Consider the following 23,779-nt stretch of genomic DNA (forward strand, 5'->3'; position numbering starts at 1 on the left):
GCTTCATTGGAACAGTGTTAGAGGCAGAGGACAGAGAGGTCAGAATGGGAGTGGGATGGAGAATTAAAATGGCAGGCGACCGACAGGTCAGGGTCACGCCTGTGGACTGAGTGGAGGTGTTCAGCACAGCGATCACCCAATCTGCGTTTGGTCTCCCTAATGTAGAGGAGACCACATTGTGAGCAATGAATACAGTATACTAAATTGAAAGAAGTACAAGTAAATCTCTGTTTCACCTGGAAGGAATGTTTGAGGCCCTGGATGGTGAGAAGAGAGGAGGTAAAAGGGCAGATGTTGCATTTCCTATGCTCAAACGGGAAGGTGCCGTGGGGAGGAGAGTGGTGTTAGGGGTGATGGAAGAGTGGATTAGGTGATTTAGACAAGTTGAATGAGTGGGCAAATACATGGCAGATGTATTATAACGTGGATAAATTTCAAGCTATCCACTTCAGAAGGAAAAACAGAAAGGCAGAGTATTATTTAAATGGTAATAGATTGGGAAATATTGATATACAATGGGACCTGGGCGTCCTTATACACGAGTCACTGAAAGCAAAAATGCAGGTGCAGTAAGCAGGAAGGCAAATGGCATGTTGGCCTTCATTGCAAGAGGATTTGAGTACAGGAGCAAGGATGTCTTACTGCAGTTACACAGGGCCTTGGTGAGACCACACTTGGAGTATTGTGTGCAGTTTTGGTCTCCTTACCTAAGAAAGGATATACCTGCCATAGAGGGAGTGCGAAGGTTCCTGGGATGGCAGGACTATCGTGTGAGCAGAGATTGGGTCGACTAGGCCTGTATTCACTAGAGTTTAGAAGAATGAGAGGGGATCACATGGAAACATATAAAATTCTGACAGGGCTAGACAGACTGGATGCAGGGAGGACGTTTCCCCTGGCTGAGGGGTCCAGGACGAGGGGTCACAGTCTCGGGATACGGGGTAGGACATTTAGGACTGAGATGAGGAGAAATTTCTTCACTCAGAGGGTGGTGAATCTGCGGAATTCTCTATCACAGAAGTCATTGGAGGCCAAGTCACTGAATATATTTAAGAAGGAACTAGATAGATTTCTAGACGCAAAAGGCATCAAGGGGTATGGAGAGAGCATGGGAATATGGTATTGAGATAGAAGATCAGCCATGATCATATTGAATGGCGGAGCAGGCTCGAAGGTCCGAATGGCCTACTCCTGCTCCTATTTTCTATGTTTCTGTGTTGACTAGGGTTTTGCGGAGGGAACAGTCTCTTTGGAATACTGAAAGGGGAGGGGAGGGGCAGATGTGTTTGGTGGTGGCATAGTGCTTGAGGTGGCGGAAATGATATGTTGAATATGGAGGCTGGTGGGGTAGAAAGTGAGGACAAGGGGGATCCTATCATGGTACTGGAAGAGAGGGGAAGGGGTGAGGGCAAAAGTGTGGGAAATAGGACGGACATGGTCAAGGGCTTGTCAATTACAGTGGAGGGAAATCTCGGTTGAGGAAAAAGGAAGACATATCGGAAGCACTGATATAGAAGGTGGCATCATCAGAACAGATAAGACGGGGATGGGGAAACTGGGAGAAGGGAATAGAGTCCTTACAGGAGGTGGGGTGGGAGGAAGTGTAACCAAGGTAGCTGTGGGAGTCGGTGGGCTTATAACAGATATTGGTAGACAGCCTCTCCCTAGAAATGGAGATAAAAAATTTGAGGAAGGGAAGGGAAGAGTCAGAGATGGACCATGTGAAGGCGAGGGAAGGGTGGAAATTGGAAGCAAAGTTGATGAAATTTTTCGGTTCGTGGCAGGAAACGGCACCGATACAGTCCTCAATGTACTGGAAAAAGAGGTGAGGGAGGGGACCTGAGTAGGACTGGAAGAAGGAATATTCCACGTGTCCCACAAAAAGGCAGGCATAGCTGGGACCCATATGGGTTCTCATAGCGATGCCTTTTATTTGGAGGAAGTGAGTGAACAACTTCTCCTTTGACTCAATGTTCAGCCAGGCGGAGGAGGATGCTGGTGGATGAGGACTGGTTGGGCCTTCGTTCAAGGAAGAAGCGGAGGGCCTGCGGGCTGACCTGATGGGAGATGGAGGTGTAGAGGGACTGGACATCCATGGTGAAAAGGAGATGGTTAGGGCCGGGAAACTGGAAATTGTTAAAGTGACGGAGGGTGTCGGAAGAGTCACAAATGTAGGTTGGAAGAGACTGGACAAGGGAAGAAAAAATAGAGTTGAGATAGGAAGAAATAAATTCCGTGGGGCAAGAACAGGCTGAAACAATGGGCCCGATTTTAGCACCCGCTCTCGGGTGCGTTCTCGGCGGGGGGCCTCGAAAATCGGCAAAAGGACGATCCCGCCTCGATCCCGCCCACTTCCGGGTTCCGCGCCGGCGTGCGCGCGCAGACCCCGCAGGCACTTAAAGCCAGCGGAGTTCCACTTGAGAGTATTTATGTAGCTATTTCAGGTCATTAACTGACCTGATTGAGCTGTTTTTTTACCAAGTGTGGGATTTTACATTGAACTGAGACTGTTTCCCATACTGGGGGAAACACTCTCACTCCCAACGGACGTGTTGCAGCCAGCAGCCTGTGGCAGCTGCCAAGGTGCATTCCACAGGTGGGGGGGGGAGAGCCTTCACCAACGCAGGAGGACACTCCGTAACATTGGGCAACGCTTGCCCTCCACCACCCTCCTCCAAGCAAGAAGATTCACCGGCGTGGAACCGCAACCCCTGTGCGAGGACACACTTTTCTACCGTGCACAACCCCTCAGACCTACACCTGCCAGATGGGTACTGCATTGACATCCTCGGAGGATGAACAGCATCACCAGCCTCAGCAGCCTCGCAGTCCATGCCGTCCGCCTCAGAGACGTGGATCCCCACAACACGGTGCTGTGGCACATCCACCTGCACAGCAGGATGGAGGGCAACCGCAGAGAGAGATGGGTCGCAGGAGGCACTACCCTCCGCAAAGGGTCTACTGACCGAGGCTCAGCTTCATGGACCTCTGAGCAGCAGTGCATACGTAGGCTCAGAGTCACTCGCCAGGTAGTCGCCGACATCTGCAGCCTCCTTAATGACGAGCTGCTCCCGGATGGACTAAGCAGCATCTTCTTTCCCGTCGCCGTCAAAGTCACCACTGCCCTCAACTTCTTTGCCTCCGGATCCTTCCAGGGTGCCACGGGGAACATCACCGGGGTCTCTCAGTCGTCTGCACACAAGTGCATAAGGCAGGTCACTGATGGGTTGTTCCGCAGGGCCTCGAACTACATCAACTTCGCCATGGATGAGCGCAGCCAGACGGAGAGGGCGGTTGGATTCCATGATGTGGCTGGCTTCCCACGGGTGCAGGGTGTAATCGATTGCACCCACATAGCAATACGGGCACCTCCACATGAGCCAGGGCTGTTCATCAACAGGAAGGGGTATCACTCCATGAACGCCCAGCTCATTTGTGACCACCGCCAGAGATTCCTACACGTGTGCGCCAGATACCCTGGCAGCTGCCACGATGCCTTCATCCTCAGGGAGTCCACCGCCCCGCCCCTATTCCACGCACCCAACACTGGCAACGGCTGGCTCCTCGGCGACAAGGGATATCCCCTGCACACGTGGCTTATGACACCTCTGAGGAACCCCATTACCGAGCCGCAGCGTCGATATAATGACAGCCACATTGCTACCAGGTCTACAATTGAGCAGGCTATAGGGCTGCTCAAGATGCGCTTCAGGTGCCTTGATCGTTCCAGGGGAGCGCTCCAATACACGCCACTCAGAGTGGGACGAATTATAGTTGTCTGCTGTGCCCTGCACAACATGGCACAACAGAGAGGGGTGCCGCTGGAGGAGGCCCCATGCACATCCGCCACCCATATTGAGGACGACGACGATGAGGAGGAGGAAGAGGAGGAGTACGAGCGAGAGGAGGAGGAACGACCCATGGGCCGAACACCGGCTCACCTGTGTGCTCGTCAGGCCAGGGAGGCACTCATATGCCAACGGTTCTCCTTACATCACACTGTGTGAGGCGTTCACATATCATAACGTGCACAGACGATGGTCCATACAGGCTCCCTCCACGGAAGAGTGGTGCCTGTACACCTGCACCCACTGTATTATGCCCGGGTGTTCGTCGTCATGATGAGGCGCACGGAAGGGACCTATTGCACAAGCCGCAGAATAATGGACAAGAGGTGGCAGCATTGGTGAGAAAAATTGAGTTTATTGTGTGGTGCCAATCAAGGACTAGAAATAAAAAGATAACAAATCGTCAAACACCCTGGTGCAATCCCTGTGTGTTCACAGAACCTTGGGTTTTCTTTTTCTGGAACCCCTACGTGGTGCTACCCCTGTGGCTCCAGCAGAGGTGGTGGCAGGTTGCTCCTGTTCGTGCCCTGACCGGGTAGATGCTTTGGGCCGACGCCCCCTGGGTTTCGGTGCCCGTGAGGGCACCTCCACAGACTGCTCCTCCTGCACCTGTGCAGGGGCAGACTCGGCCACCTGGAGAGGAGGGACTATTGCGGGCACTGGTTGAGAGGGGGGCAACGGGTGAGATGTGGGGGCACCTTGAGTAGCGTCCACACTTCCATGTCCCCGTTCACCATCTTCCCTCTCATGGCCTAGGCCCACATCACCCCTTCCATCCTGCCGGATGGCAGTTTGGATGACGTGTGTGAGACCTTGCAAGGCCACCTCCAATGTATCTGTCAACCTGTTTATGGCGGCAGAATGTTGCTCACCCTGAATCCGAACAGCCGTTGTGAGGGCCTGGATGGACTCATTGTTGAGCTGTGTGTGACGCTCGAGGGAGGCTAGCCTGTCCTCCACCGCAGACATTCCCGCACCTACCCTCGACACTATCTCAGAGATGCCTTCACGTCCCTGCGACACTATCTCGGCGATACCCTCCTGCACCTGTGCCACCATTCCCCTCATGCAGGAGTTCGACTCCTCCATCCTCCGTGCGATTGTGGAGAGTGCGCGTGGCACCTCTCCCAGTACCTTGGCAATGTGCTGGTGCCCCTTGACGACTCTCCTTTTGACTGGTGGCCCCCTGGGTTCAGCATCTGGGTCCGGCTGAGCAGAGCCTGGAGAAGAGTGCTCACACCGACGCGGACCCTCCGCGGCTGACCCTGCCACCAGGGTCTGCTCATGCTCACGTGTGCGCGGTGACTCACCATGTGCAATCCCAACTAACTGAGGGGGGGGACCCACCGAGGTGTGTGTATCTGCGCTGGTGCATGCTTGGCTCATGTGTGACGATGCACCCTCAGAGACCGGCATGTCCTCTGAGGAATCGCCCTCAACGGATACGGCGCTCGCAGACGGCCCTGCAAGAGAACAGAGGGCAATATCCGGCATGTGACCAAATGTGGCGGTGCGGCATATGCCATGTGATGCTAAGATCATTCGCGATCATGAGTGCTGAGAGTCAGCTTTCCCTTACCGGCCGTTTCGCCAGACCCAGCCTCGCCATCCGCCACGGACAGGCAATGTAGCGTGTGGCTGATCTCCAACGCCTCCACCTCAGCGTCTGTCACAGCCACCTCGTGTGGCGGGCCCCCTCCGGTGCAGGCCCTTTCCCGGGCGTTCTTGCAACTCTTCTCCTGTGAGGGCAAAACACAAAAACGTTATTGAGTGATGATTGCATTGTGAGACGCTTCAAGCATTGGTGTGAGTGGGTTGAGCGTGTGGCAGATGGATGGGAGGATGCGTGTGCCACATGGCCATCCCATTGTATGGGCATTGGGGTGTGTGGTAGTGGTCGAGTGGGGACAGGGACGGTGGGTACGTGCAGGCACTGTGAGGATGATAGTTGGGTGGCTGTGAGGATTGGTGCGGGAGCGCTGTGCTGTCAGTGGAGATGGGGTTGTGAGGTGTTTGAGGTGATGTGGAAGACGGAGTGAGGCAGAGTGCGTTAGTGTACTCACTTTCCTGGACCTGGTGAGGTCATTGAATCTCTTCCGACACTGCATCCAAGTTCGGGTGGTGTTGCCCCTGCTGGTGACCTCCGACGCCACCTCCTCCCGTGCCTTCTTGGTGGCGGAGCCAGGGCACCTCCTTCCATCCGTGGGGAACAGCGTCTCCCTCCTCATCCGGACCCCGTCCAGCAGCACCTGGAGGGCGTGGTCCGTAAATCGGGGAGCAGCCTTACCCCTGCCTTCCTCCATGTTGCCTGGACTCTTGGTTGTGGCTGGAGGGGCTTTGGTGGACTGCCCCTTTAAATGGAGCTCCACCATCGCTCAGACATCACTGCCCATGCGCAGCCCGCCGGCGCGCAGCTGCGAAGCGGAGAACCCGTAACTGCCGGCTAATTGCCTCAATTATCCAGCGATTGCGCGCGCAACGCACTCAATTCGGACGGCGCGTTTTTCACGCGCCCGAATGACCACCCGCTGAGAACCCGCACCCCTGGTATAATCGGGCCCAATGGGTCTCCCGACGCAGTCCTGTTTGTAGATCTTGGGAAGGAGGTAGAAATGGGCTACAAGTGGTTAAAATACCTCCACTATTGAATAGCCTGCTAGAACTCATTTTCAAGGTTCACACATTTGGATGAGCATGAATCAGCACTTTCAAGAGAAGAGAAGAAAAGAAATCAACAGACAATGAAAAATAACACAAACACTAATAGTTTAGGTTTTTTTGGTGGTTATTCTGTTTTTTTAAGTTAAATGAAGACTTTTTAAAATTGCTAATTTCTCCCCTTCTCTCTTCTAGGCATTGACTTCTTGCTGGTGTGTGGTCCCATGGGTGCCTGATGCCCCCTAGTACCTCACCAAAGTGTCCATTCTTGTGTGAACCTTGACAGTGCATGTTGCCACACTATTTGACTGTAGGGACATCACATGCAACACTAACCCTGTTTTTACCCAATGCACATTTCCAGCAGAAGTCACTGGAAAGCCATCAGGAGCAGGGACCCTGACTAATTTTCCTTCCTTCCTCCTGGGACCGAGGCCATTTGTAGTTTCCTTACCACCATCTTGGCTAAGATCAGCTAACTTGGCACAGACCAAACCTGGGGCTTTCCTGATCTATGTGACTCAGTTACACGCTGAATCATCAGGGGAGCTCACTTACAGTGTGATTATCCACACTAGTCGACTGATTATAATTACACATTACACCAATAATCATCTTCTTTGGTGAACCTAAATGGAACATTCACTTAATTCACAAAACAGTATGGGATTCAAAATAATTAAAAAGAAATCTGCATTTGTTTTAAAATATTTTTCTAACATGTTGCAAATTTTGGTTTAGCTGATGCCAGGAATGACCCCATTACATTTAAGACAAATCTAAAAGGATACCCAGACAGACCTGGCTGGCTGCGGTATATTCAAAGAACTCCATACAGTGACGGAGTGCTATATGGATCACCAACCATCGAGAATGCTGGCAAGACAACGATAATTGAGGTACAATAGTAACCTTATTACTAATGTATTATTGTACTAGATTTTTATAGACTGTGGACAAAATACAGAATAATTTCTGACAAAGTATGAACCGTTTATTCTCCTTTCAGTCACTGCTGCTTTAACTTAGCAAATGCACATATACAACCTTCTACTTATATGCAATCTTGTAATCTATAAATATTTTTGAACCTTTTTTGAAAATTAACAGTTATAATATCCCCGTGTTCAAGTTTAAGGAAAATATAAAATCGTACTGAAATGTTTTCTGTGGCTAGGAATTCTTTGGGGTAGCTCCCATTCCATCGCTGTAACTTTGTGCATAAACGGGGTTTCTGCCGCACTTCCGACGAAATTATGGTAGCAGAAGCAGCACCCAGGAAATTCCCGGCCTATACAATAAATTTAGAATAGAAATGGGGATAAAATGTTCCCCTAAAAAGCACTTTTATTGTGTCTCTCGACGCTTTACATACTTTGAAGTGATGTGGAGGCAAGTATGGCAACCACTTTGTACATAGTAAGATCCCATAAACAGCAATGATCACTTCATTTTGATATTGGTTAAGGGATAAATGCTAGCAAAGATAACTCCCTGCTCTTTCAATAGCGCCATGGGATCTTTTACATCCACCGAAAGCAAGTATGCAGGACCTTAGTTTTATGGCTCATCCGAAGGATATTTCACAGCTTATCCAAAGGGTGACAACTACAACAATGCTCTCAGTGCTACACTGCAGTGACAGCCTAGAGTATGTGTTGCAAATCAGAGTGTAGGCTTGATCCACAGTCTTATGATTGAGGCGAGCATGCTGCCAACTTAACGACACAGGAATAAATTTGTTATTCCACCTTCTAAGACTCTGATCACAGCTAAGAATAATCACTAGAAGCTGTGCTCATTTCTCCGAAACTCTCGCTTACCCGCATACAGAGTCACCTGAGCTAATTACTCATTCTCTTGTTTTTGCTCTTCACTTGCTGTCTTGAATTATACACTTAAATGAGCTCCAGACCTCACCCTTTTCTGCTCTATTTTTCTTTTGACTTTTTGCTTATTCCTTTGTATTTCTTTTGCCATTTCCTCAGTCTAGTTCTGTTCAGGCTGTACTGTTGCTCTTCTCTCTGCTGCCTTCTCCTCTAAAGCCACATTTTTATTTACCATATCATTTTTTCTGTTTCTTTTAAGCCTCTATACAGTTTCACTGCCAGACTCAAACTTCTTCCACTGAGTTCAATTTGGCAATCATGCTATGCATGGAGGCAGGAGTTCATATGTTTTGAGGCAGTACTATGAATGTTAATGTGAAAATACACATAAAATATTATTGTTTGTGTGGTATAAGCAAAGGATGCAATGGCAATGTGTCATACAAAGTTTATTTTCCACTAAGGCCTTCTTAATCTTAATCAAAGGGGAAGACGAGAGGAAAACACACACAGGAAAATAAATAACCTGTAAAACGCCTAAATGGAAAACAGGAGATGGTTAAATGGCAGAAGTGATAAAAGCATTAGATGATAGGCATAATAAGAGAAATCAAAGAAATAAAAGACATAGTGTGTGAATAGCTAAAAGGATGAAGGACAGGCAGACGAGAGGGAAGCATGAAAACTGGCAAAGCATAGCAAGCAGGTTCCATTAGCCAGGAACTTGGTAGAAGAAAAAAGCAGGTCGACATCAAGGGTGTAGACCACCCCATCCCATGGTGTTCTGACGGGGTGCCCCGACCCTAAGCATCAGCCATTCCAGAAATGGTGGCATACCCATTCCACATTGACAGCACTTCCTGCCAGAGAGAAAATGGGAGCTATGGTTAAGGTCAGAAATGATTAAAGTTAGTATTAAGGTCAGAGGGCTGCAAAGTGCCTAACCGAAAGATGAGATGCTGTTCCCTCGAGCTTGCATAGCGCTTTATTGGAATAGTTTAGCAGGCCAAAGGCAGAGAGGTCAGAGTAGGAGTGGGACGGGGAATTGAAGGGCAGACAGCAGGGTATTCGGGATCGCACTTGCGGACACAACAGGTATTTAGCAAAGCAGATATCTAACTTGTATTTGGTCTCCGCTGTCTCATCTGGAAGGAGTGTTTAGTACCTTGAATAGTGGTGTGGGAGGAGATAAATGGGCAGGTTTTGCATCTCTTGCGCTTGCATTGGAAAATGCCAGGGGGAGGAGATCAAGTGATGGGGTGATGGAAGAGATAACCAGAGTGTCACATAAGAGCATAAGAAATAGGAGCAGGAGTAGGCCATATGGCCCCTTGAGCCTGCTCCGCCATTCAATAAGATCATGGCTGATCTTCTACCTCAACTCCACTTTCCCACCCTCTCCCTATATCCCTTGATTCCCATAGTGTCCAAATATTCATCAATCTCAGTCTTGAATATATTCAATGACTGAGCATCCTCAGCCCTCTGGGGTAGAGAATTCCAAAGATTCACAACCCTCTGAGTGAAGAAATTTTTCTTCATCTCAGTCCTAAGTGGCCAACCCCTTATCCTGAGACTATGCCTCCTAGTTCTAGACTCTCCAGCCAGGGGAAACAACCTCTCAGCATCTACCTTGTCAAGCCCTCTAAGAATTTTATACGTTTCAATGAAATCACCTCTCATTCTTCTAAATTCCAGAGAGTATAGGCCCATTCCACTCAATCTCTCCTCATAGGTCAACCTCTCATCCCAGGAATCAATCTAGTAAACCTTCACTGCAGTGCCTTTAAGGCAAGTCATGGAGGAAATGGTCCGTTTAGAAAGCTGAGAGAGGAGGGGAGGGAAAGATGTGTTTGATGGTAAGATCATGCTGGAGGTGGCAGAAATGATGGAAGATGATCTGTCAAATGCAGAAGCTGGTGGGATGGAACAAGAAGGACCCATTCGTGGTTCTCTGTGGGGGGAGGACAGATGTATGGGAAATGGAACAGCCGGTCTCGGTCAGAAGGTTGAGGGTGCTATTTGCTCTGGTGGAGGCGAATCCTCGGCTGAGGAAAAAGGAGAACATTTCAGAAACTGTGGTGTGAAAGGTGCCATCATCAGAGCAGGTGCAACAGAGACGGAAAAACTGGGAGAAAGGAATGGAGTGCTTACAGGAAGCGGAGTAGGAAGAAGTATAATCCTGTTGTGGGAGTTGGTGGGCTTATAATAGATGTTAGTGGAAAGTAGATTCCCAGAGATAGAGAAGTTTAGAAAGGCAAAGGAAGAGTCCGAGATAGGCCACGTTATAGGTAAGGGAAGGATGGAAATTTGAAGCAAACTTAATGAAATTCTTTAGATTAGACGTGATCAGGAAGCAGCACTGACATAGTCATTAATATAATGGAAAAAGAGGCTAAGGGGAGGCCTGACTAGGACTGGAACAAAGAGTGTTCAACATATCCTACAAAAAGACAGGCATTGTTAGAAACCATGCAGGTTCCCATAGTGACACCTTTTTATTTAGAGGAAATGAGTGGAGTTTAAGGAAAAGTTGTTCAATGTGAGAATATGTTGATCCAGGCGGAGAATGGTGGAAGTGGGGACTGGTTAGGCCACTGTTGGTGGAAAAAGTGTAAGGCTGCAGACCGTCCTGGTGAGGGATGTAGGTGTACATCTATAGTGAAAAGGAGATGCGGCAAAAAAAATTGGAATCTGTTAAACCTGCAGACAGCACCAGAACAGTCGCGGTGTATGTGGGCAGGGACTGGACGGGAGGGGGAAGGATAGAGTTGAGATAAGAGGCAATAAGTTCAATAAGTCAGGCTGAAACAATTGGTCTAATTATACTCAGGCCCTCTCCATGATCTCTTATTCCACAACATTAATGACTGTCAGTGTTGCTTCCTGTTCTTGCCCTGACCGAGAGAATTTCATTACTTTTGCTTCAAATTATCACCCCTTCCTTAACTGTACATCATCCATCTCTGACTCTTCCCTTAAAATTCTGCAACTTAATTAACTATTTATTTGCAGTAGCTGTGCAGAAAATTAAAATATAATGTAATATTTACACACCAATGGTTTATGACGAGTTTTTTCTCAGTTCTTTGGGATGAGGGATTTCATAATATTGCTTAAAAGGCATCATAACAGCGTAGTTGCATCAGTTGTAAACTACATGTTCCAAGTACAGCTGTGGTTCCTGTTCAAATATCCACTTGTTTAAAGTAATATAATCCCTTTAATTCCACCCACAGAAATCATCTTGTTGGAAAGCATGCATATATACCTTAAAACTGCAAAGACTATTCAGTATTCGTGAGCTTATCAAATCCACAGAAAAAGAGACAAAATACCTAGTTTGCAGTTGAAGAAAGTACTTCCCTAGAACTTGCACCGTTCAGAATGACGACTTGCTTAAATCATACATAGAAACAGAAACCCCTTGCTCGACCTAGTGTTTCCCTGTCCATGATTGGCATTACACTTTCCCACCACAAGGAGAAGCTATACCTAGTAAAATGATCAGTTAACTGGTAGTGAACATACAGCATAATATTTGAACATGACTTCTCACAATTCTTACCTCTCCTTTGATTACACAACAAAAAACATGATATAGATGCCCATTATATTTTCATTATAATTAAATTTTTAATTATTTTGTTTCACTGCTCCGAAAACATTGATTTAATTTCCATTTATGATATACAGCACAGCAGCATACATACAATTTGCACAGTAATAGTGTAGGATCTTACATATTGTCAATGAGACATGTTGACTCTTAATTGGTATATGTTTACCATTGTTAAGTGTTTGTTGATTTGCATTTTGCTGTTTGTACTTTTCTTTTGTCAGATCACTGCTTATAATAGACGAACATATGAAACAGCAAGACATACTTTGGTTGTCAACATCATGGCTTCAGTTGGTGAGAAGCTATATGTTTTACATTTTTACTGTTTTACATAATGACTGTAATGTCTTTGAGATAAAAACAAAAAATGCTGGAAATACGCAGCTTGCATCAGTATCTGTAAAGACAAAAGACAGGTTAACTTTTTGGGTGGGGAGCTTTCATCCCCCATCACCGCCCCATCAGCCTACTCTCAATCATCAGCAAAGTGATGGAAGGTGTCGTCGACACTGCTATCAAGCGGCACTTACTCACCAATTACCTGCTCACCGATGCTCAGTTTGGGTTTTGCCAGGACCACTCGGCTCCAGACCTCATTACACTCTTGGTCCAAACATGGACAAAAGAGCTGAATTCCAGAGGTGAGGTGAGAGTGACTGCCCTTGGCATCAAGGCAGCATTTGATGAGTGTGGCACCAAGGAGCCATAGTAAAACTGAAGTCGGGGGAAAACTCTCCAGTGGCTGGAGTCGTACCTAGCACAAAGGAAGATGGTAGTGGTTGTTGAAGGCCAATCATCTCAGCCCCAGGACATTGCTGCAGGAGTTCCTCAGGGCAGTATCCTAGGCCCAACCATCTTCAGCTGCTTCATCAATGATCATCTCACCATCATAAGGTCAGAAATGGGGATGTTCACTGACGATTGCACAGTGTTCAGTTCCATTCGCAACCCCTCAGATAATGAAGCAGTCTGTGCCCGCATGCAGCAAGACCTGGACAACATCCGGTCTTGGGATGATAAGTGGCAAGTAACATTCGCACCAGACAAGTGCCAGGCAATGACCATCTCCAACAAGAGAGAGTCTAACCACCTTCCCTTGACATTCAACGGCATTACCATCGCCGAATCCCCCACCATCAACATCCTGGGGGTCACCATTGACCAGAAACTTAACTGGACCAGCCACATAAATACTGTGGCTACAAGAGCAGGTCAGAGGCTGAGTATTCTGCGGCGAGTGACTCACCTCCTGACTCCCCAAAGCCTTTCCACCATCTACAAGGCACAAGTCAGGAGTGTGATGGAAACTCTCCACTTGCTTGGATGAGTGTAGCTCCAATAACACTCAAGAAGCCCGCTTGATTGGCACTCCATCCACCACCCTAAACATTCACTCCCTTCACCACCGGCGCACTGTGGCTGCAGTGTGTACCATCCACAGGATGCACTGCAGCAACTCGCCAAGGCTTCTTCGACAGCACCTCCCAAACCCGCGACCTTTACCACCTAGAAGGACAAGAGCAGCAGGCACATGGGAACAACACCATCTGCATGTTCCCCTCCAAGTCACACACCATCCCGACTTGGAAATATATCGCCGTTCCTTCATCGTCGCTGGGTCAAAATCCTGGAACTCCCTACCTAACATCACTGTGGGAGAACCTTCACCACACGACTGCAGTGGTTCAAGAAGGCAGCTCACCATCACCTTCTCATGGGCAATTAGGGATGGGCAATAAATGCTGGCCTTGCCAGCGACGCCCACATCCCATGAACAAATAAAAAAAATGCCCCATTTCTCCATGTGCGTTCCCAGCAACTCCAGGAGCCAGCTTTGGGTATGCCTGTCTTTAAGTTGTTTCTGGCTACATCTTATTGTGGTGCCGTTTCAAAAAAATTTTGAAAGATAGCAATTTTCAAAACACCTTCCTTATTGTAGGAAGTTGTTTTACAAAAAATTTAAGTCTTGCTCGAGAAGGTGAAAAATTAAAACTGAAGTTACGTCAGAAACTAAAGAAGTGAAGTGGAACAGGGAGTAAACGAAGGAAAAATAGGCATCTGCAGTGAATATATGGAGGCAGATTTCCTCTATGTGTTATGTGTAACAAAAGTACAATCCGCTATTTGTCTGTTCTGAAGTTCATGAATAATAAAAAGAGACAAACAAAACAAAGCAGTGTACTGGTCATAAAATAAATAAATGATTTGTCAAAGCAAGCAGTGCCTTGCTGCAAAGCAAAACAGAAGTGCAGAAAAAAGGCTGATATCAGTAAAAGTGACCATTAAGCTGTCGGATTGTCATAAAGAGCCAACTGGTTCACTAATGTCCTTTAGGGAGGCAGACCTGCCGTCTTTACCCGGTCTGGCCTATATGTGACTCCAGATCAACACCAAAGTGGTTGATTTTTAACAGTCCTCTGAAGTGGCCTAGAAAGCCACGCTGTTGTCATGGTAACTAGGGATGGGCAATAAATGCTGACATTGTCAGTGATGCCCACGTCCTGAGAATGAATTTTAAAAAATCATTTTGGGTATTATTAATGGGAAAATAATAATAAAAGGTGAAGCAGCAGATTAGTTTTGCTAAATTACATTTAAAACTTCTCTCTTTGGGCTTTTATGGTTTCAGACATATCCATGATCTTTGGAGGAAACTTAATTCAAGCAATGAGGACTATTTCACTTGTTCAACAATCGGTATTTTATATGAAGTGACTGAATTCAGATCTAAAATATGATGGCTGAGTGAGTGAAATGTGTCGGTGGTATTGAGCCATTCACACCTAAAGCTCCCAGGTTTGATTTCTGCTCCATGCTAAATTAGCTGCTCGGTCCCCATAGCATTTAATAGTCCTCTTTTTCAAGCAACTATCCAATTCCCATTGAAGAGTTTATGGACTCTGTGTCAACAACAGTCTGTTGCAGAAAATTTCACATTTCTAACTACCCTCTGTGTAAATATATTTTTTCTCACCTCTTTAATTTTGATAATTAACTTAAATTTGTGTCCTCTTTATCAATATTTATCTTGCCACAATCCTTCATTATCTTGAAGACTTCGATCAGGTCAATCCTTAACCTTCTCATGTCTAGTGAAAAAAGCCCTAACTTCTCAAATGTCTCTTCAAAACTGTAACCCCTCATGCAGAGTAACATCCTAAGGCCAACTATCTGCCCCTCCTGCTTCCCTTCTCGAAATGTGTTGTGCCTAGCCTCACCTTACCATGCCTGAATTTGGGGATCAGGCTACTTGTATGGCCCAGTCGTATCACTAGTGCAGGTCTGCCTGCCTTGTTCTTAGAAATAGGGGTGAGAAGGCAGGTACAGCAGTAGGCCTTCGAGGACTTACGTTTCCAGGCCTCCCTTGCCTTGCCTCGTTTAAAAGGCCATGGTTCACCTCTGCTTGTTGTAGATGCAAGCACTCCACACCCTCCTGGGGCAGTGTAAAGAGGCTAGAGATCCAGTATCATAGGTCTCCATCTCATGACCTGTGGCTTGCACGTGGGGAATAAGAGTTCCCCGCGTCCAAACCGTAGGAAAATCAGCCTCCAGATTATTTCTGTATATAGTAAATGAAAGTGACCACAACACAGAGCCCTGTGGAATACCATTTACTACATCTGTCCAGTCTGCAAAACTTCCTTTTGCCCTACCCTTTCTGTCCTCAGCCATCTTTGTATTGATGTGGTCACGTTCCCATTATTTACACGTATCATTATCTTTGCCATAAGCCTTATGACTTTTGAAAATCTATAAACCACATTCACTGTATTTCCTTTATACTCTCTGATTAGAATCATTATTCTTCACTTTCGAATCGTAATTTCCAGTAAGGTCTCCATAATCCACTAGTGACTTGAGTTTGCATGTTATATGGTCTTCCTCATTACCTGCGAGTGAGTGACTGACTCTTATTGTAATACTTGTATGAGGTTTTGTCACATTGAATAAATTCACCATAGATGTTCAAGTGCGACAGGTCAGAACCCTCGCCCGCCCATACACAAAGACTTAGACCTTGTCCAAATTTGCTGGGATGGGGTCCATTTGCACGGTCGGGACAGGCCACCAGCGCCTTCAAAGGCATTTCAGCGGCATCTGCCCCGATTCACCCTTTTAAGACAGAGTGGCCCATCTGAGATACAGCCGAGATCTTCCTGGCCGTATTTAATATAAAATAATAAATTGGTGGGGGGGAGGGGGGGTTCAGGCCGTTTGTCTGGCATATGCCCTTGCGGAGCCTGGTACGCCCGACCTCACTGAGCATTCAGGCTGCCACTGGATCACTGGGTCCCTTCTGTAGAGTAGGAGTGGAAACTTTTGGCTTAGGGAGACCCTGCCACTGGTCTCGCCTCATTTGCCTTTTAAGGGGCGTAGAGAAATTCTGCCTCTTGAACCCCTGCGGAATTTCAGCTCTAATAATAAATAGTACAGTTGAAAATTATCAACAATTCCTTATTAACCTGTTTCCCTTAGTTTTGGTTACACATTTCAGAAAAATTCCAAATAGTTAACAGCTTTTTTAATATTTTAATATAACATAAAACATATCTCTCCTTCAATTTCGTTCTCTATCACAATTATTCTTGTCTCTATATTATCAATATTACAATATTAAGTCCTCATCTGAACGTTCATGTTTTTCCTTTAAATATATGGCTCTACATGCTCTTTGTCGCCTTGCATTCTCATTCCGTTGAAGTTAGGACTCATTGCATTATTTCCTACATCATCTAAAGTCCTTCAAAACTGTCAACATCTTAGCACCTTCAGACTTTCCTTCAGGTTGTTTAAAACTCAAGATTCCTATCACTTGACCAGACTTACCTTATCTTCTTTCCTACTCCTTCCAGCCTTGCTGATATCAAATGCTATAGGCCTTTGCACCCTAGGTTTCTCAATTTTTAAAAAAGCCTAGCTGTCACAATTGGGTACAGGTATATGGGAACAACACCACCTGCAAGTCACCACCTCCCCTCCAAGTCACACACCAACCTGACTTGGAAATATATCGCCGTTCCTTCATCGTCGCTGGGTCAAAATCTGGAACTCCCTTCCGAACAGCACTGTGGGAGAACCTTCACCACACGGACTGCAGCGGTTCAAGAAGGTGGCTGACCACCACCTTCTTAAGGGCAATTAGGGATGGGCAATAAATGCCGGCCTCGTCAGCGACGCCCACATCCCATGAACGAATAAAAAAAATTGGGGCATTCTGTAAACATACTTTTCAGTATATAAATCAAAAGCAAAATACTGCAGATGCTGGAAATCTGAAATAAAAACAGAAAATGCTGGAGAAGCTCAGCAAGTCAGGCAGCAGCTGTGGAGAAAGAAACAGAGTTAACATTTCAGGTCGAAGACCTTTCGTTAGAACTGGAAGATTTTAAAAGGGTTAAAGTTTTTGAGCAAGTGCAGAGTCAGGGAAAGGGGGGAGGGTAGGAAGGAACAAAAGTGAAGGTCTGTGATAAGGTAGAGGGCACGAGTGATTAAATGACAAAAGGGATGATGGTGCAAGGCAAGGAAGGTGGTAATGGGATGGGTTAAGAAACAAAAGATTGACCTGGAGTTGCTGTAAATGGCAGTAGCAGAACCATTACCAGCACTTGCTGACTGAAAAAATGGAAGCAGTGGTTGATTTCAATAACTTCAGATCATAACCACTGCTCCCATTTTTTCGGTCAGCTTGTGCTGATAATGGTTCTGCTGCTGCCATTTACAGCTACTCCAGGTCAATCTTTTGTTTCTTAACCCATCCCATTACCACCTTCCTTGCCTTGCACCATCATCCCTTTTGTCATTTAATCACTTGTGCCCTCCACCCTATCACAGACCTTCCCTTTTGTTCTTTCCTCCCCATCTCCTTTCCCTGACTCTGCACTTGCTCAAGAACTTTAACTCTTTTAACATCTTCCAGATCTGACGAAAGGTCTTCAACCTGAAACATTAACTCTGTTTCTTTCTCCGCAGATACTGCCTGACTTGCTGAACTTCTCCAGCATTTTCTGTTCTCTTCAGCATATAGATTTTCCAATGGTCAATTTAATTTTTAAATGTTCATTTTATTTTTGAGTAAGATCTCTGTAATAAATGATATCTGACACATTCTTACTGAGGCAGCAAGCTAGGTCAAGAACATTGAACCTCGCTTAATACGTCTGCAATAAAACGTGGTCTAAGCATCCATTATTGTTTCACCTTTACTTGCATTCTTCTTGTATAAAGATTATCCCTTGCCGTATCAAGCGGAGTTCTTTGTGAAAAACATGAATGTGGAAGAGATGTTGGCAAGTGAGGTCATTGGTGATTTCTTGGGAGCAGTGAAGAATGTTTGGCAGCCTGATCGTCTCAATGCAATCAACATCACCTCGGCACTAGACCGGGGTGGGAGAGTGCCTCTTCCCATCAATAATATGAAGGAAGGGTGAGTTTAATTGTTCAGAGAGACAAGTAAAGCAAGTTTTCAGATATGCATTTGATTTCTCATTGTTTAAGTTGTTTTCTTCACCTGTCCAGGTCACCGTGCCAAGGAGCTGGGTGTAGGTTTTCTCTTACAGGCTCAGCTGCTTCCAGGCTTGATATAAAAAAAATGGCATGGGTTGTCCTTTATATTTTCTTCCTTTTCTCTAGGCTTGGACCCCTAGGTGGGCTCACTTCTGCCGGAGGGTAGGCCGGTACACTTGCCTATGCTTTTCCAGGCTTGGGATGAGGAAACTCTTTGTTTGGGAGTCCTCTTGCCCAGTCACACCCCCTCTGATGCAGGAACCATGTTTGAGGCTCCATCCAAAACAAGGCCTCACGGAAACTGGTGGGCAAGGCTGGGACTTGGCATATCCGCGTCCCAGCTTAATTAGCTGTTCTTCTGCCACACTCCCGCCAAACTTCGACCAGAAGGGCCGTGGATTTCTGGTCCTGGTATTTTTACCAGGAAGTTACGACTAAATTGCTTTTGATGAGGTATATATCCTGTAACACAAATCAGGGCCATTGTGATCTCCTGGACTAGTTTCAATCGCCTAAGGGAGTCGGAGACAAATTTTCCATTTTCCCCCCTAATTCACCTCTCCCCAGAGACTACATGTCTCCAGGTGAGTGGGGAGTGTATGTATTGTGAAGAACAAGGCATCATAGCTGTGTGGGACAGGCTGAATGGACCAGTGGGTTTTTTCCTGTCTGTTATTTTTGTATGTTTGTGTAATCCAAATGCTGTTTTCTGAATGAGCCATTTCAAGATGAAAATGCATTTGATAATGTCCAGCTATGGACAACTGTTTACTATACAGGTTTTCAGGTTTCTGGAAAACACTACATGCTGTTGGACTTCTTCCTCTGCAGGGTTTATGTCATGGTGGGTACAGATGTGACTTTCTCATCCTGCCTAAGGGAAGTGGAAACTCCACAGAACCAGCTGAAGTGTAGCCAGGAGATGGAACCCAGCATAAGTTGTGACAAAAAATTCAGGGCCCAGTTTAACATTGACTGGTGTAAACTGTCTTTGGTAAGTCATACACCATCCACTTGTGATTTTACAATTCTTTTTGCATCCCCTCTTTTGGAGTGGATCACACATATTTTGATGTTCTTACCCTTTCATGCTTTAGCTCAGGATTAGTGATTAATGTTTAATCGAGGACCTAAGCAGTAACTTGCTTGAGACTTGCTGTCCCCAATTCACCATAAGGCAGCTCCACTTCAACATATAGACCAAAATTACATAAGAAGAAAATTTCTAAGAGGATTCCAAAATCAACTTGTGATGCAAACAGTTGTTATTTAGCATGTCTGATTACTATTTAGATTGTCAATATTTGTTTCCATTAACTAACTGTTTAAAGTTTGGTTGTAGATCAGCTGTACCTTTTCCATCCAGGTGGCAAGAGGATATGCTAAAGATCAGCCACCACAGAGCCATATTCAACTATGGGCTGCCAGCAAATGGACTCCATGATCTTCCATGCCACCCAGCATCCTTCAGTCCTGAGTTTCAGTCCAGAGCATCTAAGACTGGAACATCCAATAATAAATTGGGCACTGAATTTTCCAATCTCAGACACTTCCTGATGAGGATAACAATAGAAAAACAATGGAGCCCATTACTGCTGGAAACTTGTAGCTGAGATATATCTGTGTGGAGTCAGGTCTCTAGTCTAGAACGGCCAAATCAGGAAGCAGGGAGTGGGGCCAGGAGAAGCTGCCTGAGCTGGGACGCAAGAAAGTGGCCCGGATGACTCCATCAGAGGCAGGATGGGCCTATCTAGTAAACTTTATCTCTAAAATTTAATTTTATTAGCCACAAAACCAAAAAGAATTAAATTCTTTGTCTTTCATTCAATGAGACAGTTATGTCTGGGAAAACAGAGCCATTAGGTTCACTTTATCTTGATATTCACCCATATAATTTTAAGCTATTAAGCATAAGACTGGGGAAAACCAAAACCCTTTTGTTTTAGTTTTAAAATTCTAAAATTCTCATCCTTGTTTTCAAATGCCTCCATGGCCTCACCCTTATCTCTAACCTCCTCCAGCCCTACAACCCTCTGAGATCTCTGCGCTCCTCTAATTCTTGCCTTTTGCGCATCCCCGATTTTAATCGCTCCACCATTGGCGGCCGTGCCTTCAACTGCCTAGGCCCTAAGCTCTGGAATTACCTCTCTGCCTCTCTACCCCTCTCCTCTTCTTAAGGCACTCCTTAAAACCTACTACCCCTTTAACCAAGCTTTTGGTTCTCTGTTCTAATACCTCCTTATGTGGCTTGATGTCAAATTTTGTTAATGCTCCTGTGAAGCGCCTTGGGACGTTTTACTACATTAGAGGCGCTATATAAATGCGAGTTGTTTTTGTAGTTATTTTGCTTGTTTATCATTCTTTCCTGTACAATTTCAACATTGCACCAATATTAACCAAATCAATTTGAAAGTACTGAACCTCTGGTTCATAGAATCATAGAATTTACAAGGTATAGAAAGAAGCCATTTGGCCCAATGGTGCTAGCTCTTCAACTGGAGCTAAGGTGTCAGACTTGGCTCGGTGGTAGCACTCTCGCCTCTGAGCCCCGCTCCAGAGACCTGAGCACATGATCTAGACTGCAGTAGTGAGGGAATGCTGCACTGTTGGAAGTGCCGTAGATTACAGCAGTGACTATACTTCAAAAAACTACTTCATTGGCTATAAAGCGCTTTGGGACATCCTGAGGTCGTGAAAGATGCTATATAAATAGATGTAAGTTCTTTCTTTCTCTCCAGTCTAATCCCTTTACCTATATCTTTCCATTTCAAATACTTACCCAATTCCCTTTTAAATGATATAGTTTCTGGCTCAATCTTTAGGCCTATTCAGTTCTCCTACAGTTGTTTTTGTAAACAGATGACAAATAGAGCTAACTAATTACCTTTTCATGATGACGATGTTCCTATAATTTACTGAGTTACACAGATCTATCAACTGTCACACATTTGGAGTGAGTCACTTATTTTTGAATAAAAATGTAACCAATTTTGACTTACCTAACTTTTTAAAAACTCCTCCATATGTTAGCTGTCTGTCTCACTCTGAACTTAAATCTCACTCTTAACATTTTCCCCATGTTGACCGCCTAGAGTTACACTAGTTTTAAAACAAAGCTTTTACTTCCCACATTGTTTTATTTATTTTGTTATGATGGAGCTTCAACTTTCTGTACTATGGAATGGTAGGAATGTTGGTTTGCACTTTATGAACACTTGATCAAAACCATATCAGATTGGATAGACCCCAAAGCTCCTAAATTGCAGGGGCCAGAGGGTGGTAAGCCTAATTTTGGGATGGAAGCAAGTTCCTCGGGATTATGCCCCATTTGCTGTGGTTCTTCAAATTCTGGTGGGGTGGGGGGCATGGATGGATAATCAGCCTCCGTCCTTCCACCCCCCCAAAATCAGGGGGCATGTCTGGTGAAGATCCCGGGCTTCACCAAGAAATTGCTCTTAGTATGCCTCCTGATAGGCCCAACGGAACATACACCTGCTGAGAACAGACATAGGTTTGGTTTTGGAGGGATTGATTACCTACACCTGGAATTGCAATGGCTCCACTGGGATTGAAGAGGATTTCTTTTGATTTTTTTTCTTCAGCTCAGAAGAGCCTGGGGCACCTCATGTGGCCACTATGCCTTCTGGCAGATATATTGGGGTGGGCGCTGCTAAAGCAACCTTACAAGCGCAAAGTGCCCACTCTAGTTATGCAAATGACCCTATCTCTGGGATTGGGGATCGGGTCTCCATCTTGAGGCTAAGGCAGACCGCCAGGAATTTCAGGACTCCGGTGTAGGCTGGTGAGGGAGTTAGTAATTTAAAAAAAGATCGGTCACCATGATTAGTTCTTGCAGACCCCCCAGTGACTGGTATAGAGCAGCATTGGAGAACGCCTGGCAGGAGATCTTCAGTCTGTTGTGTCAGCTGGGAAGGTGTGTTGTAGGGAGACAAATATGGGTGGAAATGAGATAGTAAAACAAATTACAAAAAGGAAACTAATTATAAATGAATTTTCAAAGCATGAATATTATTGTGTTTTATTTTCATTGGTCTTTGTAATTTAACAATGGCCAATGAAATACAGACTAGCGTATTGAATACTATTTGCTGCTGACCCTCCTCAAACCTTGTCTGGGGTTTGCTTGCGATTCTTAACCTGACTGGAGTTGGTATTCTACAGTCTTTGTAAAGAACACTTCAGTAGTGTACTTGTATTATATTGGTTACCTGTGCATATTTGTCAAACCCTCACCGTCCATATTCTGGTTACTGAATTAAAACCTATCCAAGATATCCTATTAATGCCATTCTTCACAGCTAACCACCCCTACTCACTGCTAGAAAATAAGGATGCTTTCTGTGCACTTCATCACAGTCACTTTAACTTCTCTCAATTTAATTTCAAAATACATCTGTAACAGAGTCTGCCCAATTTTCCTTCCATCATTTAAATGGGTGAGCTCATGTGCACGCAATCCTCCCTGTGCTCCATCCAGGTGATATCTACCCACAGGTGCTAAAGGTGAAAATGTACTCCATAATTAGCAGATAATATTGTACTTGGACAGATAAAGGAGAGATTTCAAATATCTCATAATGTTACTCAGTATTTTTAATGGGAACAGAAAGGATGAAGTGAGAATAAAAAACATGACACTTATAAATATAAACACAACAATCTTGGAAGATAAATCTAGTTGACTGTTTAACTAGTTCCTGTATATTATGCAGCCGTAACGCTTCACTTATTTTTGATTTTATGTTCTTATCTCTTCCTCTGCTGACTCTTGTTCGCGTACAGTTCTGTGGCTGCCAATAGTCCTTTGGTAACTCACGCAAGTGACTGTTCTGCACGTGAAACTAGATAAAGAGAGAGAAAGAAATAACTTGCATTTATATAGCGTCTTTCAGGACGTCCCAATGAAATACTTTTGAAGTGTAATCACTTGTAATCTAGGAAACACTGTAGTGAATTTGCGCACAGCAAGCTCCCAAGAACAGCAGTGAGATAAATGACCAGATAATCTGTTTTAGTGATGTTGGTTGAGAGATAAATATTGGCCAGGACACCAAGGAGAACTCTCCTGCTCTTCTTCAAATAGTGCTGTGGGATCTTTTACGCCCGCCTGAGGGGGCAGATGTGGCCTCGGTTTAATGTCTCAGCCGAAAGACGGCACCACTGACTATGCAGCACTCCCTCAGTCCTGCACTGGAGTGTCATCCTAGATTTTGTGCTCAAGTCTCTGGAGTGGGTCTTGAACCCACAACCTTTTGACTCATGGATGTGAGTGCTACTGCTGAGTCACGGCTAACACC

The 23,779-nt window shown here is 45.5% G+C and overlaps 1 protein-coding gene across 3 annotated transcripts in view; it reads left to right on the top strand.

Moving 5' to 3' along the window:
• Positions 1–23,779, top strand: part of sgce (sarcoglycan, epsilon) — a 66,159-nt gene that overhangs the window by 29,010 nt on the left and 13,370 nt on the right. For all 3 annotated transcript variants that reach the window (XM_068004405.1, XM_068004389.1, XM_068004397.1), the window contains exons 3-6: positions 7,248–7,405; positions 12,179–12,251; positions 18,183–18,381; positions 19,293–19,455. In XM_068004405.1, the coding sequence (XP_067860506.1) occupies positions 7,248–7,405; positions 12,179–12,251; positions 18,183–18,381; positions 19,293–19,455 (593 nt within the window). The remainder of the gene's footprint in view (positions 1–7,247; positions 7,406–12,178; positions 12,252–18,182; positions 18,382–19,292; positions 19,456–23,779) is intronic.

Source organism: Heptranchias perlo, chromosome 2 (genome assembly GCF_035084215.1).
Source record: "Heptranchias perlo isolate sHepPer1 chromosome 2, sHepPer1.hap1, whole genome shotgun sequence".
Classification (NCBI taxonomy): domain Eukaryota; kingdom Metazoa; phylum Chordata; class Chondrichthyes; order Hexanchiformes; family Hexanchidae; genus Heptranchias; species Heptranchias perlo.